This window comes from Oncorhynchus kisutch, linkage group LG19 (genome assembly GCF_002021735.2).
Source record: "Oncorhynchus kisutch isolate 150728-3 linkage group LG19, Okis_V2, whole genome shotgun sequence".
NCBI classification, from domain to species: domain Eukaryota; kingdom Metazoa; phylum Chordata; class Actinopteri; order Salmoniformes; family Salmonidae; genus Oncorhynchus; species Oncorhynchus kisutch.
In genome coordinates this window covers 12,970,056-12,989,401 of record NC_034192.2, presented here as the reverse complement: position 1 = coordinate 12,989,401, position 19,346 = coordinate 12,970,056, and the positions used below count along the sequence as shown (strand labels likewise).

The window sequence follows — 19,346 nt, the reverse complement described above, 5'->3', positions numbered from 1 at the left end:
AGCTTTGTAGACTCCATGAGGAAAACAAGTGTCTAGAGCACTAGAACACCACCGCGGTGGGCTCAAAGACAGCTACCATATTCTTCAGGGCCCTTCTCTTCAGAGACAAAGTTGTCTTCCCCTGGGTCTGACTCTGGGCGGGGCTCGGTTTCCATAGCGTCCAGACCATGTTCCCGAGACAGCCCAGCATTAGCAGGAAGAGGACGGAGATGACAGCGGCGAGCTGAGGAGGTCATCGAGTTCCGTGAAGCCCGTGAGGATGATCAGACTCGGGGTGATGGCCCACACCAGGCCGTAGACGGCCAGCTGGTACTCCCAGTTCCCCAGATGCAGGTAGAGGACGGGTTGGGCTGCAGCATGGTAACGCTCCACACACATGCAGGCCAGGAGGATGGGGCAGCCCACCAGGTTGAGGATGGTGATGGCCTCGCCTGGAGAAATGAGGGGCCCTGGGTGGTTGATGAAGTTGGTGTAGATGGGTATGGGCTTCAGGAGCAGGTAGAGCAGGTCCAGAAGAGCCAGGTTCAGACCCAGAATCTGAGTGTCACAGGTGTTAGCCAACTAGCACCACACAATCACAGTAGTTATCTAGAACCTGAGACTCACAGTACACCTATAATCTATAGCCTACTACAGAGCCATGCACGACAGGCATATCAATCTGGCAAAGGTAAAAGCATAGAAATATAATATATTTAGAATCTATTTAGAATCTATTTCTATGGATAAAACAAGCACATAGCATGATCGTCACAAGTAAAACCTTCAAAACCTTCAGTGCTAGAAAAAAGTTAGTACCAAACTAAGTGCTAGGTGATGCAGAGCGACTGGGACGGTAGACAGACAGACCTTAGATGCAGACAGAACCTTCCCTCCCTTCAGCTGCAGCCACAGCAGAGCAGTGTTTGGCTAGAAGACCAGTCAACATGTTGACAACCTCAACCTCCATCCTCAACCGCCATCCTCAACCTCCATTCTCAACCCTCCATCCTCAACCCTCCATCCTTAACCGCCATCCTCAACCTCCATCCTCAACCGCCATCCTCAACCCTCCATCCTCAACCGCCACCCTCAACCCTCCATCCTCAACCGCCATCCTCAACCTCCATCCTCAACCTCCATCCTCAACCGCCATCCTCAACCCTCCATCCTCAACCCTCCATCCTTAACTGCCATCCTCAACCCTCCATCCTCAACCCTCCATCCTCAACCCTCCATCATCAACCGCCATCCTCAACCTCCATCCTCAAACTCCATCCCCACCTGCCATCCTCAACCTCCATCCTCAATCCTCCATCCTCAGCCCTCCATCCTCAACCCTCCATCCTCAACCTCCATCCTCAAACCTCCATCCTCAACCATCCTCAACCCTCCATCCTCAACCATCCTCAACCTCCATCCTCAACCCTCCATCCTCAACCGCCATCCTCAAACCTCCATCCTTGTGTTCTGTGAGGTCCTTCCGGATCCTTTCCAGTCCACGTGGACATTCCTCTTCGGTTGTAATTGAGACAGCTGGAGTAGCAGAAGAGCTGAGGATAGTTTGACAGGACGAGAACGCCCCTTTCCCCCCACCTATTGATGGATATAACTACAGTTCACATTTCACCCATCATTATACAGGAGGGGTCCACATTTGGTCTAACACTACACAGCTGATTCATGGAATCAATTCCTCATCAAGCTTTGATGATTTGAATCAGCTGTGCGTAGTGCTAGGGCAAAAACCAAAAAGGTGCACACTTTGGGGTCCCCAGGACAGAGTGAAACGCTTGTCAGGGTTTTCTATGGGACTGATCTGCTGCTGAAGAGTGCAGAAATGACAGTTGATGGATAAGGCACATTGCTATGGAAATAAAGGTCACGTGGAGACACAAAATACTCCCAGAACACTACATTCAACTAAACAAAAATATCTTTAATCAGTTTTTAGGTAGAAACCATTTTTCATACAAACATATTGCGGGAATAGTCAGCGCAATGTTCTTGCAATTGCTATTGCCAGCCCGTCAGTAAAATCCATAAAGTGCAGGTTAGTTGGTGTGACTGTTCCAAGTCTCCTACCACCGTAGAAAAACACACGACAAAGACTTCAACAACAGGTAAGGAGCTCTCCAAAGTTTTAGTCCAAAGCTTTAGAACAAATAGGGGGGAAAATAATGGGTGAACTTTGCTGAAAGGCCTTCTAATATCATGAAATGTCCTGAACAGTCATTCTGATTCCCATGTAAAATTGCCTTTTGAGTGACAGAAATATCCCCCATTATATTATTTTGGGATATAAATGCTAAAAATGTTGGAAAATTACTTTACTAACTACCAGGAAGTGATACACAAAGCAACTCAAACAACATTGAAATTGCATCAATGATATACATATTTGATTTATACACCTCCCGTTTGACATGTGTCTGGTGCTGCGGTTCACAGTAGCACTGACGGATGTGTTGACCTGACAATTGTGTCAGAGTTTTGAACGACCTGTCCCCCCTTTAGTTCCACGCTGGCTGAAGACCTAGCTAGCCAGTGACTAGCTAACACCAGTAGAGTAGCTATCTAGCTATATAAACCACGCCCCTCTGCAAACACGCTTTCTCCGATGCTGGTTACAAGGCGGTACTTATTTAAATTAGGTAAGAGAATATCATGTTACCATTGGTGTATTAAAATGAGAGAGTTAGGGTGATGTCACCCTATCCCCTTAATAATCCCGCCTCCTGATTCCAAGAATCCAAACTTTATCAATGTAGACGAAACAGTCATTTTTCATACTTTGGCCATCATACTTTCATCCAAATATCATCCAATTTCACGAAAACATGAATTTGCATATTCATCTCCCATTTGGCATCTCGCTGACAGGGGTCTGAGGGCTGTTCTCAAATGGCAAATAACACCTTATTCCCGATGTAGTGCATTACTTTTGACCAAAACTTGTATAAGGTTAGCTGCATGGGGCTCTGCTCAAACGTAGCGCACTTATTAGGGAATAGTGTGTTATTTGATCATTCCTCATTGACACTTGACCTCCATAGAGGGAGAGAGTGAGTGGACAGTGACAGTTCAATGGGGCTGCATTTGCCATGGAACTCGCTGGGGGGTGGAGTTGTGGATAGGATACTGCGGGGTAGGATATGGGGGCATGTGGTGTGGCTGTGAGGGAGCACATCCGGAGTTGGAGGCAGAGTTGGAGGGAATGTTGTGGGGGTAGACAGGGGCAGTTGGGGCAGTTGGGGCAGTGGGGGTGGGGACTCTCTGGAGCACCACGTGGGGGTAGATGATCTGACTCTCCGCCCGTAACAGACCAGGAAGCGGGGCCTTCAGTAGGCTCTCCTGACTCCTAGAGAGAGAGAAGGGGAGAGAGACCTTAGAATGAGTGGAAACAAACCAATATATTTGGTGTCTATAAAAGGTGCATACTGTAGCAGGTTTCAATTGATATTTACAACACGTTTAGGTTCATACAGTAGATCTCAGGTTCTCACCTCTGGTATCCACGGTTGTCGAAGCCGGCCATGCCCCCCAGGTAGACAGGGCTTTCTGCAGCCAGCCGGAGGTCCGGCCGCTGTGACAGGTGGAAGATCTTAGGAGGGGGAAATGTGCCCCAGTCCCCCTCCTCTCTCTCCAGCCAGCACTCACTATGCCGAGAAGACCGTGTGTCTCTACGCCTGGAGAGAGGTGGTTATCATCATCTCCATCAATATCACCCCTGTCTCCTCTTTCCGGTAAAGGTTCGGAGCGTGTGTGTGTGTGTGTGTGTGTGTGTGTGTGTGTGTGTGTGTGTGTGTGTGTGTGTGTGTGTGTGTGTGTGTGTGTGTGTGTGTGTGTGTGATTTTAATGTGTTTTATAATATACGAAATATGCCACATATTGTTGTTGTGGGGGGAGGCCAGAGGGAGGTGCTCATGGACTCCTACATGGAGCAGACATTTGCTGCCAATTTGCTGAAATACCAGACCCTCGTGTCACGCCTGAACAGCCTTGGTTATCAGTGCAAACTTATAGTGCTGATATTTGGGAGACTCGGCCAGGTTGACGGTACGTGCATTCAGATTGCAGACCTACATCGCCTGCACAAAGGCAAAGCGTCCTACGAGGTACTGCTGTGTGTCAGTGGTCATGGGCAGCCTTATTGTATGGATAAGAAGGTGCTTTCTGTATCCACAAGTGTCGATATATCCATGACCTATGAAATGTTTGAATCCTTCTCGACTGTAATGTGATATGTGATTTGTGGATTCAAATAAAGCATTTCAAATGTGTGCGTGTGTGTGCTTGCTTGCTTGCGCCTATGAATGCGTGTGGGTGTGTTTGTGTGTACCTGCTCCTGCCGTCCCTCCTGGTGGCCCTGTCCTTCCCAGTGCGTTCCTGCAGGCAGCAGATGATGAAGGAGAGAGACATTGCCAGGATGACGATGCCACTGACCACTGAGGCCAACACGGCCACGCGCAGACCCCGGTCCTCTGGCCTCGATATGGCTGAGGGGAAGGCAGGTCAAAGGCAAGTCAATTCAGTCCAGTACTGAGTCTCTGACAAAGTACTTTCACCTATCATGTCGCTTCGGATATATTTTTTAAGATATGTGATCACTGTAGTGGTAGGAACAAGGAGTAGGGAGCTAGGAAAAGAGGGTAAGAGAAATGTGTAGCAGCTAGGAGAAGGGAGCTAGGGAAGGAGGGTATGAGCTAGGTGAAATGGGCACAGAATAAGAGAAGAGGCTGGGAGTGAAAGGGCTAGCGAGGGATTGGACCAGCTGTGTTGTCTCACCCTCACAGACTGGCAGGAAGTTGCTCCACTGGGGTTTGCCTGCCCAGACGCTGCAGGAGATCTTATCACTGCCCACCAGCTGGTAGCCCTCCCTGCACCAGAAGGCCAGCACTGTACCCACCGACACCCCTGTCCCATGCTCCACATAGAATGACCCGCGCCTCGGGGGAAGCACGGACACACACAACAGACCTGGCGAGAGCGTGAGATAGAGAGTGAATATGAGAATTACAAAAGCAGAACAAGAGGAAGGGTTTAGAATATTTTGATTTTCATTTATTACTGATGTTTATATCTAGCATAAGGTATATACTCTCAAAAGGTGTTCAATCTAAAACTCTCAGAGTAAAAATGTACACAGTTTAATTTGCTGTTTATAGAAAGAGGGCAGAAGAGAGAGAAAGAGATTGAGGAAAATATATGTTTCAAGGAGAGGGGGGTTGAGGTAATTCTCTGTAAATACACAATAGAACTCAGAGAGTTTTCTTTAATGGAAGCTCCTCTAACATCAGATATGTACAGTGCGGTGTCCCTCAGGGCAGTTGCCTTGGGCCATTACTCTTCTCTATTTTTGCAAATGATTTGACACTGGTCTTACACGAAGCTAGAATGACTATGTATGCGGATGATTCCACATTCTACATGTCAGCACCCAAAGCCAGTGAGCTCACTGAAAAATTTAATAAGGTGTTACAGTCTGTGTCAGAATGGGTAATTAATAATTAACTGGTCTTAAATACATCTAAAACTAAAAATGTTGTATTTGGTTCAAGCATTCTCTAATACCTAAACCTCAACAAGTTGAGGAAGCTAAACTCCTAGGTATAACTTTGGGTGGTCAATTACAGTATCATGGTCAAATCATATTGACAAAGTTGTTGTGAAGATGGGGAGAGGTATGTCTATTATTAAAAGATGCTCTGCGTTTTTGACACAAATCAACTCTAGTAGTTGTTCAGGCTCTGGTCTTGTCCTATCTTGATTACTGTCCGGTAATATGGTCAAGTGCAGCACAGAAAGACCTAGCAAAGCTGCAGCTGGCTCAAAACAGAGCAACAAAAAACAACAGCTCATTATGGACTGTGAAATGACACACACACAAATGAACACACACACACACACACACTGTAACGGTTTTCTGTATGGCAAAGAGAGTCGGACCAAAATGCGGCGTGGCTATTGAGATTCATGTTTAATAAAAACAAAGTAAACACGAATCAATACAAAACAATAAACGTAATGAAAACCGAAACAGCCTAAACTGGTGCAAACTAACACTAGACAGTTACAAGGACACTAAGGACAATCACCCACAAAAACCAACACCAAACAGGCTACCTAAATATGGTTCCCAATCAGAGACAATGACGAACACCTGCCTCTGATTGAGAACCATATCAGGCCAAACATAGAACTAGACAAACTAGACATGTAACATAGAATGCCCACCCAGCTCACACCCTGACCAACCAAAACATAGAAACATACAAAGCAAACTATGGTCAGGGTGTGACACACACAGGCACACTATCACACTCCAACACAAACAATCTACACACACATTATTCTTTAGTTGTATTGTTTGTATATCAATGTATTTGACATTTGTGAGACTGTTCTTGTATATCAGTAACCAGGTTTCCATCCAGACTTTTTATGCAAGTAAAGTACGTAGGATAAGAAATGTCACGACAGGCCTGATGGAAACAGCAAACTTGTCGGTAAACTTTCCAAATGTCGACAAAAGAAAATACGCTAGACAAGGTGGGATATTTTTGTGTCGGTACAATTAATTATGCAAGAAATGGCGGTGGAAACGCCTTTATGCACAAATACGGATATAATAACCATCATATTGAAGTAAACCTGGAGTCATGCGATGATATGTTGTGTGGTCCTCCCACTACGACTCGGGGAAGCATGCAGTTTATTAGGCTACAGATGAAATCAGTTATGATGAACTTCACAGGGTGGTGAAAGTGCACGGTGATTAGCATGATGCTCATTTCCAATACATATTGGGGGTCTTTTTCTGGAGACACGATCATAGATGTGTTGGCTGCCGTTTGACAAATACAAATAATCTCGCTCTTCCGTCCATAATAATCTCATCATGTAGCAGGCTATACCTGCACTGTATCTGCAAGATGTTGGCTTGCCAGTCCCCTTTCCTTTTGTCTATCAAGCTGTCATATCGGCATAGCCCACTAGGGACTTTTATATCATTGTTACTAACCAATATCTACTGTTTGTTATGTATTTCTGTGATTATTTAGTCAGTTAGTAAATAAATAATTAAGCCAAGTTGTATATTGCTGATTCATCATTTATGCTAGGGTTCGTGCAGATGACCAAGAATTTTACGACATTCAGATGAGACTGATAGAAGGTAAAGAATAATTCATGATTGACTGCTATTGATATAAAAGATCTTCAGATCTTTAAGAGTGGATTCGGGAGATAGCCGCTCTATATAAACTAATGCTTCCGCGGTGCCTCAGACTCCTCATGAGTTAGTTATTGCCTGATTAATTGAATCAAATAATGAAACGTTAGGTATTCGATTGGAAAATAGCAGGTCATCTCATTTAACCATACTAGAGACACAACATCATGTTTTATGTTTTTTTTGTGGACCCCAGGAAAAATAGTTGCTGTTTCGACAAAAGTGAATGGGGATCCGAATGAACCAATAAACCAATAAACAATTGAACCAGCAGAGAGCAGTACTGATGCTGAGTTGTAATGTTATTTCTGTGTCGTGAAGTTATTAGTGCTCTAAGACCCTGAAAGCACGCATGCTGCTGTCTGCTGATTAGACATGACAGATGGGAGGATTTTTTGTTCTGCAGCGGTGCAGAGAGAGGGGGGGGCTAAGAGAGAGAGAGAGAGAGAGCTAGCTAGCCACGAGGGGATGAAGGATGTTGATACTACTGCACTAGGGCTTTACTCTCTCTCTCTCTCTCTCTTTTCCCAAACACACACACACACCCACACATACACACACACACACACACACACATACACACACACACACACACACACACACACACACACACACACACACACACACACACACACACACACACACACACACACACACACACACACACACACACACACTGGATAAAAGCCAAGACAGGCACACATACAAACATGTGAATAACAATATGACAGACACGCGTGCAGAGGGTCCACGGCAGTTCATTTTCCCAACATAGGATTGAATCTGCATCACCATGCAGCATCTGCTTGCATATATTCATGCCCTGATACACACAAATACACACACGCACGCACACACGCACACACACACACATACATACACACACACGCACACGCACACGCACGCACATACACACCAGCCAAGCTAAGACCTGAGTCATCATAGAGTTTAATCAGGAATGCAGCCCCTAAGCCATATGCCTCCCCTCCCAACACACACACACACACACACACACACACACACTCACACGTGACAGACCAGTATTGAACCCGGGTTGTCTGCACAACTCAAGATTGTGTTAGCCAACTGAGCTAAAGTCTATATTAGTGGACCTACAGATCAATGTGTATTGGGATATTCCCTGCACAGCTCAGAAAATACCCCTTCCACTTGAATATCTTGTGGAGTGGACTTTGAACTGCCATTAGAGTATTATTTCTATTGTCGTGTTCGACTGCTGGGTTTGGCTGCTGGGTGAATGTTAGGTCTGTCTCATTCTGATCAGCTTATCTCCAGTGGGCCGCCATTCACAGGGCTCAGCTGGCATGGCAATACCGTGGGCTGCCAGCAGCCAACCTGGCAACCTGACTCTCACAACATAACAACCGCCCCTTTCTTCTCTATTCTTGATGTTCACTATCTCCCTCTCTGCCTCAGGGTCCTGACAGAAAGGCGCTCAGAATAGTGCCTGATTAAATAAAGATTAGGGCCACCATTAAAGATTCATCCACATACAAAAACACTCACATACACGTGCACACGCACACACACACACACACACACACACACACACACACACACACACACACACACACACACACACACACACACACACACACACACACACACACACACACACACACACACACACACACACACACACACACACACACACACACACACACACACACAAACACACTCACTCTTCGCTTAGAGCTGCTTCACTACTGACCATACACTCCCTGTGTTGCCCTGCAGCAAGGCAGAGAAGGCTGCTGGGCCACCTGGCATATTACACATCCCAGGCCACAACAACCTCTGTAATCTAGATATTACCACTTCTCTAACATTGCATCATCCCTCCATCTAAATTAGGGTTGAAAACTTGCAGTAACTTTCCCCAAATTCCCAGGTTTTCCAGAAAGCCCCGTCGGAAGATTCCCTAAACAGAGGGGAATAAGCAGTAAATCCAGAATCCTTCAAACAGGATTTCTGGATTTTGGGGAAAGTTACCGGGATTTCCAGCATAAAAAACAACTATACTATACTATGGTATATATACTATAGTATTTATTTTAGTGTTTTTTTGCAGACTGTAGTATACTGTCGTTTTCACTGTAGTGTTTTTGCAGACATTACTGTAGTATTTCTCCATGCTGCTTCGGCAAAAGCGAATGGGGATCCCAATGAACCAATGAACCAATGAACCAATAAACTAGCGAACCAGCAGAGAGCAGTACTGATACTGAGTAGTAATGTTATTTCTGTGTTGTGATGTTTGTTTTGTGGATAATACTGCAGCATTTACTGTAGTATCCTACAGAATACTACAACATAGTAAGTATTGCACATGATCGAGGGATACTACAGTGTAAATACTGTACTATTCCATAGTAAACTGTCATGTTTTTTCATGTGGGTTAGCAACCCTGAAGCTGAGTAACCCCTATTGACCTAATACATGAAGCGATGGAGGCTAAACCACCTGATTAGCCTGGTGTTCTACTGTCTTTTGTTTCAGACAGTCAACCTTTTGCTAAACAAACTGCCCTCTTATGTTTGTGTTCTCTCTTTCCTTTTCTCACCCCCTCTATCCATCCTATTTCTCTCTCTGTCTGTCAGGGATACCTCTCTGTAGTAAACCTTCCAACTCCCACACTGACCGACGTCATAGGCTGACTGTGCTCTCTCTCTCTCTCTCTCTCTCTCTCTCTCTCGCTCTCTCATCCATCTCATCCCTCTCTCCATCAGAGGGTGAGGTTGCAGAAGTCTATTCCTGTGCTCTCTCTCTCTCTCTCTCTCACATCCATCGCATCCCTCTCTCCATCAGAGGGTGAGGTTGCAGCAGTCTATTCCTGTGGTCTCTCTCCGTTACTCTCTGACACGGCCAATGATCGAATCCCCTTAAACACTCCATGTACTGTAGCGTGAGAGGGGTGAGGTAGGGATAGAGGAATGACAGGGATGAGTGGAAACAAGGTGCTGCCCTCCCTCACTGTAGAACTCTCTATTTCTCTGAATCCTCGCTGAGTTCTAGATGAGCGCCCTTGATGTGTGTTTCTCACTGGTTCTCAACCCTGGTCCTGGGGACCCAAAGGGCTGCACATTTTTGTTTTTTTTGCATTACTAGCACTACACAGCTGATTCAAATGATCAACTCATCAAAAGGCTTTGATGATTTGAATCAGGTGTTTAGTGCTAGGGCAAAAAAACAAAAATGTGGGTTAGGGTCCCATGGACCAGGATTGAGAGCGAATGGTGTGAGCGAATGGTGTGAATGGCTGATGAGAAGAGAGTTGTTGTTCCCTCTAACCTTTCCCTCTAATAATAACCGACGATAACTTTATCTCGAGAACTATGTTTGTCTGCTCTCTCCCTTCCTCACTCCACCTATCCCCTCTCTCTCTCTCTCTGTTAAGGGCTGGACCTGTGCCTTGTAAGGCTGGACGTATTGGTTAAACATAGCTCGGGTCTTCTGACCATGCGGTGACTGGTAATAAGAGGACTGGTTGTGTGCCAGCAGAGGCTGCTAGACTGTCTGACAGCAGCTAGACCTCCCCAGTTAGAATGTCTGCATTGTTTCAGCTGTGGAACATGGATCTGAGAGTCAGTTCCATTAACTCTCGGTCCATGAACCCTCTGAGCTGAATTACACTCTAATGTACAGTATTTTGAAACAAGATCGTTTCGAGAGCTGTAATTTGAATTTTCAAAATACTTTTCTATAAGAAACATTTAAGTGGTTTACAATTTTGTAGCCCCTTTTCACCCTGTCAGTGGTGGGGAAAGTACACAATTGTCATACGTGAGTAAAAGTAAAGATACCTTCATAGAAATTTACTCAGGTAAAAGTGAAACATGAAAGTGTTCTCTTGATGAGTGACCATTTTCCTGTCCTGCTAAGCATTCAAAAATGTACTTTTGGGTGTCAGGGAAAATGTATGGAGTAAAAAGTACAGTATTTTCTTTAGGAATGTAGTGAAGTAAAAGTAAAAGTAGTCAAAAATATAAATATATAAAAGTACAGATACCCCAAAAACTACTTAAGTAGTACTTTAAAGTATTTGTACTACAGTACTTTACACCACTGCACCCTGCATTGGAATCAGACGTCTGATGGCACTATGGTGTGATAAGAGTGTCTGCTAAATAAACTAAATATAAATGTCATGTAAAAAATGAATAATTGCACAGCATGCTGAGTATTATTCTAATGAGCTCCGTCCCAAAACAAGGCCAATACTGCTTTGCAGTTCATTTTGGTAATTTAGCAGATATGACTTACAGTCAGTGTATTCAACTAAGGAAGATAAACAAGAACATATCACAGTCATAGCAAGTCAAACGTTTCTGTAACTATTACTGAGAATGTTCCTGCTGTTCGGCCAGGCTTTTTTGTATTTTAAAATACAATCCTTTACAGAATACATATATATATGTATAAGTATTTAGTATAAGTATAAATATAAGTATTTTGTAGTTTATTTTGATACATTGATCTTTATGGTATTTCGTAATTGTATTTTGTCATTTTTGCCCATTCCTGTGCCACAACTGCACTATACACACTCTCCCCTGCTAGCAAAACAACTAATGGAATGGAAAAGGGAGATAAAGTAGGGAGATAAAACTACAAATCTATCACTACCATTGACCCCCTAATGGCAATACAAATATGCTATTTACAGAGTGTACTGGTAGGCACCAGGGCAGTCTAGTCACAGGGGAGCTGCTCACGATTCTGCCAAGAAAAATAATTCTGAGGCATAGAGAAGAGAGGGCTGAGGGGAAGTGTGCTGTTGACCAGTGGGATCTAATATTAAATATGTATTCCCACGGGGAGAGTGAAAGAGAGAGAGAGAGAGCTGCTGTTATGAAACCAACTGTGTGTTTTTTAAACCTTTAAGGAGATTTACATCGTTGTGGTTAGTGTGTGTCCATTTCTGTCTGTGTGTTTATGCACGTGTTTATGCCATGCACGTGTTTATGCCATGCACGTGTGGGTGGTGGTGGGACTGTGTATTAGTGTGTGAGCACTAGTGTGTGTGTGTGTGAGAGGGAGAGAGAGAGAGAGAGAGAGAGAGAGAGAGAGAGAGAGAGAGAGAGAGGGGAGAGAGAGAGGGAGAGACAGAGAGATAGAGAGACAGAGAGAGAGAGAAAGGCAGAAAGATAGTGAGAGAGAGGGCATGGGATGCCCCACTAACTGCTAACTCATGCACACAGCAGCACCATAGTGGCATCTTGCTGATTTCTCTTTAGGCAGTGCAGCTGAACAGTGGACATAATGAGACTTCACAACCACAGCACCTGAAGCCACAAACCCCCCCAGGCTCTGATTAGGAAGTTCTGAGTCGGAACTGCTTCACTTTGGATTCTAATAACGTTTAGACAAGTCAATAACACCTGCACACTACTCAAGCTCTCATATGACGGCTGATACTGCCATTCTGTGTACAGATGGGGAAACCGTGAGACATGCACATGCGGACAAACAAGCAACAACATAGGCCCACTTGCACCTGCAAGCATAAAGTAGTACACACCACAAACACAACACAAGTTTGTCTGCGGTATTAGTTTGTAGCAGTATTAGACATCAGTCCAGGAGAAGTCGGACTCACCTGTGTGGTTACTGGTAGCTGCCTGTGACTCTAACTCTGTTGGTGACTCAGTCTGTAGCTTAGGCTGTGTCTGTGGTTCTGTCTGTGTCTGTGCCACAGTCTGTGCCTCTGTCTGAAGCTCTGGCTGTGTCCGTACTCCAGTCTGTGTCTCTGTAGCAATGGGAGGATCAGAGGTGGTCTCTTGGAGGAGGGGGCTGACCGACGAGCATGCAGCCAGGGTCAGTGCACACGCCAGGGGCCACATCGGGGCCCACCCACCCGGGGGCCTCCCTCCTCTAGACATGGGGACAGGCAGGAGAGGAAGATACCAAGACGTCCTCAGTAGCAGTAGATGTCCTTTCTCCGTCACTCTCTCATGGCCAGATGACACTCACAGCTGGTCCCTTACCGTCCCGCCACTCAAGGTGCCCCAGCAAAAGCTGCGGAAACACAGTTGTTCTTCAAATCACTTCCTCTCGCAGTGTTCTGTCCTCTTCCCAGTCCTAGTCTCGTCTCTTCACTCCCTGAGTGGAGACAAAGAGGTCTGTGTGTGGCCCATGTCGCTGGTGCGCTGTGGATCGTAGCCGCTCTGTAACCTGCCTGTCCCTGCAATCTCTGCACAATGCCTTTTTCTCTCTACTCTCTCTCTCTTTACTCCCTGCCTCTGTCCCTTCTCTCTCTCTGCCTTCTTCTCTGCTTTCCCTCTCTCTCTGCTCCCTGTGATCCCCTGTTCTGACGGCAGCTCTTACGTAACCCGCTGTAGAGCGGTAATTCATGCACTCTTAAATCCTGATATTCCTGGTCGCTGCTCCCCCTCCCTCTCTCTCTCTTCCCCCCTATCCTCCCACCCTCCCTCTTCCCCCCTATCCTCCCACCCTCCCTCTCTTCATCCCAGGGCTGAGTGTGTGAGAGTGAGTGAGAGAGAGAGAGAGAGAGAGAGAGAGAGACAGAGAGAGAGAGAGAGAGAGAGAGAGAGAGAGATCATGTTTCACAGGTAAGTGGATCCGTGCGGGGAAAAAATAACAATTTGCAGTATTGAGAAAACTGCATAAGCAGCCAACAGCATCGGCCAGCATCACCTCTGGGACAAAGCATAGAACAGGAGCGCAGCAGTACATCGATAATGACATAACAATTATACTGCGCTGTTTGAAGTAAGAACACACTGTAAAGATGCAAAGCCACAATTCCCATCTCGGGACGGCAGGGTAGCCTAGTGGTTGGAGGCAGGTAGCCTAGTGGCTAGAGTGTTGGACTAGTAACCGAAAGGTTGCAAGTTAAAATCCCCGAGCTGACAAGGTACAAATCTGTCGTTCTGCCCCTGAACAGGCAGTTAACCCACTGTTCCTAGGCTGTAATAAAAAATAAGAATTTGTTCTTAACTGACTTGCCTAGTTAAATAAATGTTCAATAAAAATCTCTAACGGATCCCAGGGAGATGGGTTAGGATGGAGGAAACTAGAAGCTGTGAATGGCTCATTTCTCCTGCAGTACTCTCTGGTCACTAACGGGCTGGACTGGCACAAAAAGTCTCATTTAGATCACAGCCTCTATTATTCAACAGTCATCAGCATGGCTTCCTGTCTTGTCCAGGCTGCAATCTCTGACCTGATTCACCTGGCACTTTAACAACCACGGTGAAAAACATTCACAAATATCACTGGTCAAGTGTGTATGTTAAATTCAATGGTGTTGTTGGGCTCAGTGAAACGATCATGTCTTTAGATAAACGTGCAGGGGTCTTGTTGGGGTCACAGATCGTGACTTTAAAAAAAGGTGCAGGGGTCTTGTCGGGGTCACTGATCGTGACTTTAAATAAAGGTGCAGGGGTCTTGTCGGGGTCACTGATCGTGACTTTAAATAAAGGTGCAGGGGTCTTGTCGGGGTCACTGATCGTGACTTTAAATAAAGGTGCAGGGGTCTTGTCGGGGTCACTGATCGTGACTTAAAAAAAAGGTGCAGGGGTCTTGTTGGGGTCACTGATCGTGACTTTTAAAAAAGGTGCAGGGGTCTTGTTGGTGTCACTGAACCTATCATGACTAGATAAACATAGACTGAAGCCAACTGAAACGGCCAACAAACTCCTAGCTCGAATCATAACGTTCTGCTTCACGTAGGATTCAAATGAAGTTGACAACATAACACAACAACAACAAACACGAAGCAGCGTCTTCGTCACAATCCCCAGATGAAGCGTCTTCATGGAGACAGAGATGATAAGATACACGGTTCAGTAACACAACAACACAGAGGCAACGCATCGTCCTTCACAGCCCCTCTGTGTCTCTGGTGGATATGCGTCACACTTCAGTGCAAGGGGACAGAGTGCATAAGAGCACAGATGAGTACAGAACGGAGGAGCACAGCAGCACGCAGCTAAAGCCACTAACAGGATGTGCTCTGCAGGAGATAACTGAGGAGGAGCAGGTCACTCAGGGCAGATGAGCTTTGCACCTACAGGTCAAGGGGCAATCACAGCCACACCGTAAATGCATTGTGAACGGCGGGAGAGAGATACACAGAGAGAGATAGAGAGAGAGTGATGCACACGTAGACTGTTCATAGACTACCACCACATCACATTTGACCAGATCTTATCAACATGGTCGGCTGTTACAGTCATTTCTCTGAGAGCGATAATAACCGTAGAGATGTTTTACTGCTGCACAGTTACAGTAACCTAACTAAGCTAGCAGGGCCATGTGAAAGGCTGTAAAGGGCTGTAACAGGGAGGCAGCAGGCAGCAGCTTTAGAGAGGGGGATTTAAGGCCTCCTGGGGCTGAAAGGCTACAGTAGATACAACAGTGGATCTGATTCTCAGGCTCATGCCTGCTGTGCTGTGGTTCTGCCAACCTTGGCCCTGTCCCATCCCCTCATGTGAACTTGTGGTTATAGCAAGCGCTCCAGCAGGTATATTTCACTGGTCACCCCCAAAGCCTACTCCTCTTTGGCCACCTTTCCTTCCAGTTCTCTGCTGCCAATGACTGGAACGAATTGCAAAAATCACTGAGGCTGGAGTCTTATACAGTGCCTTGCGAAAGTATTCGGCCCCCTTGAACTTTGCAACCTTTTGCCACATTTCAGGCTTCAAACATAAAGATATAAAACTGTATTTTTTGGTGAAGAATCAACAACAAGTGAGACACAATCATGAAGTGGAACGACATTTATTGGATATTTCAAACTTTTTTAACAAATCAAAAACTGAAAAATTGGGCGTGCAAAATTATTCAGCCCCCTTAAGTTAATACTTTGTAGCGCCACCTTTTGCTGCCATTACAGCTGTAAGTCGCTTGGGGTATGTCTCTATCAGTTTTGCACATCGAGAGACTGACATTTTTTCCCATTCCTCCTTGCAAAATAGCTCGAGCTCAGTGAGGTTGGATGGAGAGCATTTGTGAACAGCTGTTTTCAGTTCTTTCCACAGATTCTCGATTGGATTCAGGTCTGGACTTTGACTTGGCCATTCTAACACCTGGATATGTTTATTTTTGAACCATTCCATTGTAGATTTTGCTTTATGTTTTGGATCATTGTCTTGTTGGAAGACAAATCTCCATCCCAGTCTCAGGTCTTTTGCAGACTCCATCAGGTTTTCTTCCAGAATGGTCCTGTATTTGGCTCCATCCATCTTCCCATCAATTTTAACCATCTTCCCTGTCCCTGCTGAAGAAAAGCAGGCCCAAACCATGATGCTGCCACCACCATGTTTGACAGTGGGGATGGTGTGTTCAGGGTGATGAGCTGTGTTGCTTTTATGCCAAACATAACGTTTTGCATTGTTGCCAAAAAGTTCCATTTTGGTTTCATCTGACCAGAGCACCTTCTTCCACATGTTTGGTGTGTCTCCCAGGTGGCTTGTGGCAAACCTTAAATGACACTTTTTATGGATATCTTTAAGAAATGGTTTTCTTCTTGCCACTCTTCCATAAAGGCCAGATTTGTGCAATATACGACTGATTGTTGTCCTATGGACAGAGTCTCCCACCTCAGCTGTAGATCTCTGCAGTTCATCCAGAGTGATCATGGGCCTCTTGGCTGCATCTCTGATCAGTCTTCTCCTTGTATGAGCTGAAGGTTTAGAGGGACGGCCAGGTCTTGGTAGATTTGCAGTGGTCTGATACTCCTTCCATTTCAATAGTATCGCTTGCACAGTGCTCCTTGGGATGTTTAAAGCATGGGAAATCTTTTTGTATCCAAATCCGGCTTTAAACTTCTTCACAACAGTATCTCGGACCTGCCTGGTGTGTTCCTTGTTCTTCATGATGCTCTCTGCGCTTTTAACGGACCTCTGAGACTATCACAGTGCAGGTGCATTTATACGGAGACTTGATTACACACAGGTGGATTGTATTTATCATCATTAGTCATTTAGGTCAACATTGGATCATTCAGAGATCCTCACTGAACTTCTGGAGAGAGTTTGCTGCACTGAAAGTAAAGGGGCTGAATAATTTTGCACACCCAATTTTTCAGTTTTTGATTTGTTAAAAAAGTTTGAAATATCCAATAAATGTCGTTCCACTTCATGATTGTGTCCCACTTGTTGTTGATTCTTCACAAAAAAATACAGTTTTATATCTTTATGTTTGAAGCCTGAAATGTGGCAAAAGGTCGCAAAGTTCAAGGGGGCCGAATACTTTCGCAAGGCACTGTATCTCCCTCACTAACTTTAAGTATCAGCTGTCAGAGCAGTTTACCGATCATCGCACCTGTACACAGCCCATCTGTAAATAGCCCACCCAACTACCTCATCCCCATATTGTTATTTCTTTTTTTGCTCCTTTGCACCCCAGTATCTCTACAAATACATTCCTCTTCTGCACATCTATCACTCCAGTGTTGAATTGCTAAATTGTAATTATTTTGCCACTATGGCCTATTTATTGCGTTACCTCCCTAATCATACTACATTTGCACACACTGTATATATATGTTTCTATTGTGTTATTGACTGTACGTTTGTTTATCCCATGTGTAACTCTGTGTTGTTTGTGTCGTACTGCTTTGCTTTATCTTGGTCAGGTCGCAGTTGTAAAAGAGAACTTGTTCTCTACTGGCCTAGCTGGTTAAATAAAGGTGAAATAAAAACCAAATAAAAAATGCTTTACCATGATGGGATACTCCTTCTATAGTACTAGCTTATGGTGTCTTTGCACTAAGAGGCTATATGGAACAATGTACTCCAGAGTACTGTGCTTGACTGGATACTGGAGAATACTGTGATATAGGCCTGCTGGGCAGTGTAGCACTAGAGAGTATTTTGATGAATTGGGTGCACCAACTATAGAATTAGAAGTAATTCTATCTGGTTACTAATTCTACAGTCTTCAGTCACTGAGTCTTCACGTGTGCTAGGCGACTTTAGCCTCTCACGCACATAGCTGATGAACCAGAATACCAGACACAGTGCAATTTACAGATGTCGGATCTTAAATGGATCACTCTTTCGTTGATGAGAATTTCCCTGCACCGCAGGAAATGCAGAGGAGCTTTGTGTTTTACATAAATTTGCTGAAAACCAAAACTAACACATGGTTATTTTAACAGTATTGCACTTTTCATGAAGCCTACTTTTGGCCAGCTAATAGCCCAACCACCGATCAAGCAAAAATGTGGGCTAAACGTAAAAATCCTGTTTCTGCAGGATTATTTTGTTGAGACAATATAGGTCAAATTAAGATCCTACATCTGTACCTCATTACAGGACCATATGTATGGCTCTCTACCAGACTAACCACACACCCACCTTTGACACAGTCTCAGTGACCTGGGAGCTCTATGGTACTTATGAGTCTGTTAACCTGACTCTTACCCCTGGGTTTTACCCCAACACAGAACCAACCAGTCCCAGATCTAATCTGATGATCGGCCCCAAGCCAGTCAATCCAACCCACCTGTTTTTAGTGTTACTTGTCCATACTAGAAGGCAATGATCTCCTGATCCGCACCACAACAACAAGAAAAGAAAACACACGCATGCAAACACACACACATATACACACACACACATTTTTCAGCAACATTGCCTAAGTTGATCCCTGTTACGATGTAAAGAGGGTTAGGAGGAATTAGGCAACATTGATTGGGTTATACAACACCTGGCCTAGTATCCTCTCTGCAGACACACACATACGCACACACAAGCACATATACATGCACACACATGCATGAAGGAACACACATTGACACACACACACACACACATTAGACACACACACATTATATCAGTCAAGACAGATCAAGGGCCAGTGGATCTATACAGGCTAACGTCCATTTGGCCTAACTCATATATAACAATGTAGACAGCTGTAGTATCACTTCCAGTAACCATGTAATGTTGTGGTAGTCTATGAACAGTCTATGTTTGCATCTCTCTCTCTCTCTCTCTCTCTCTCTCTCTCTCTCTCAATTCAATTAATTTCAATTCAAGGGGCTTTATTGGCATGGGAAACATGTGTTAACATTGCCAAAGCAAGTGAGGTAGATAATATACAAAAGTGAAATAAACAATAAAAATTAACAGTAAACAT

At 44.9% G+C, this 19,346-nt stretch overlaps 1 protein-coding gene across 1 annotated transcript; it reads right to left on the bottom strand.

Moving 5' to 3' along the window:
* Positions 1-1,897: 1,897 nt before the first annotated feature.
* Positions 1,898-13,564, bottom strand: LOC109864627 (uncharacterized). The gene is made up of 5 exons (XM_031798459.1): positions 12,835-13,564; positions 4,768-4,959; positions 4,322-4,478; positions 3,486-3,668; positions 1,898-3,340 (listed from the first exon to the last, which is right to left on the bottom strand). Exons 1-5 carry the CDS (start codon positions 13,115-13,117, stop codon positions 3,064-3,066), a joined length of 1,092 nt encoding a protein of 363 aa, XP_031654319.1. The 5' UTR covers positions 13,118-13,564; the 3' UTR covers positions 1,898-3,063.
* Positions 13,565-19,346: the final 5,782 nt, after the last annotated feature.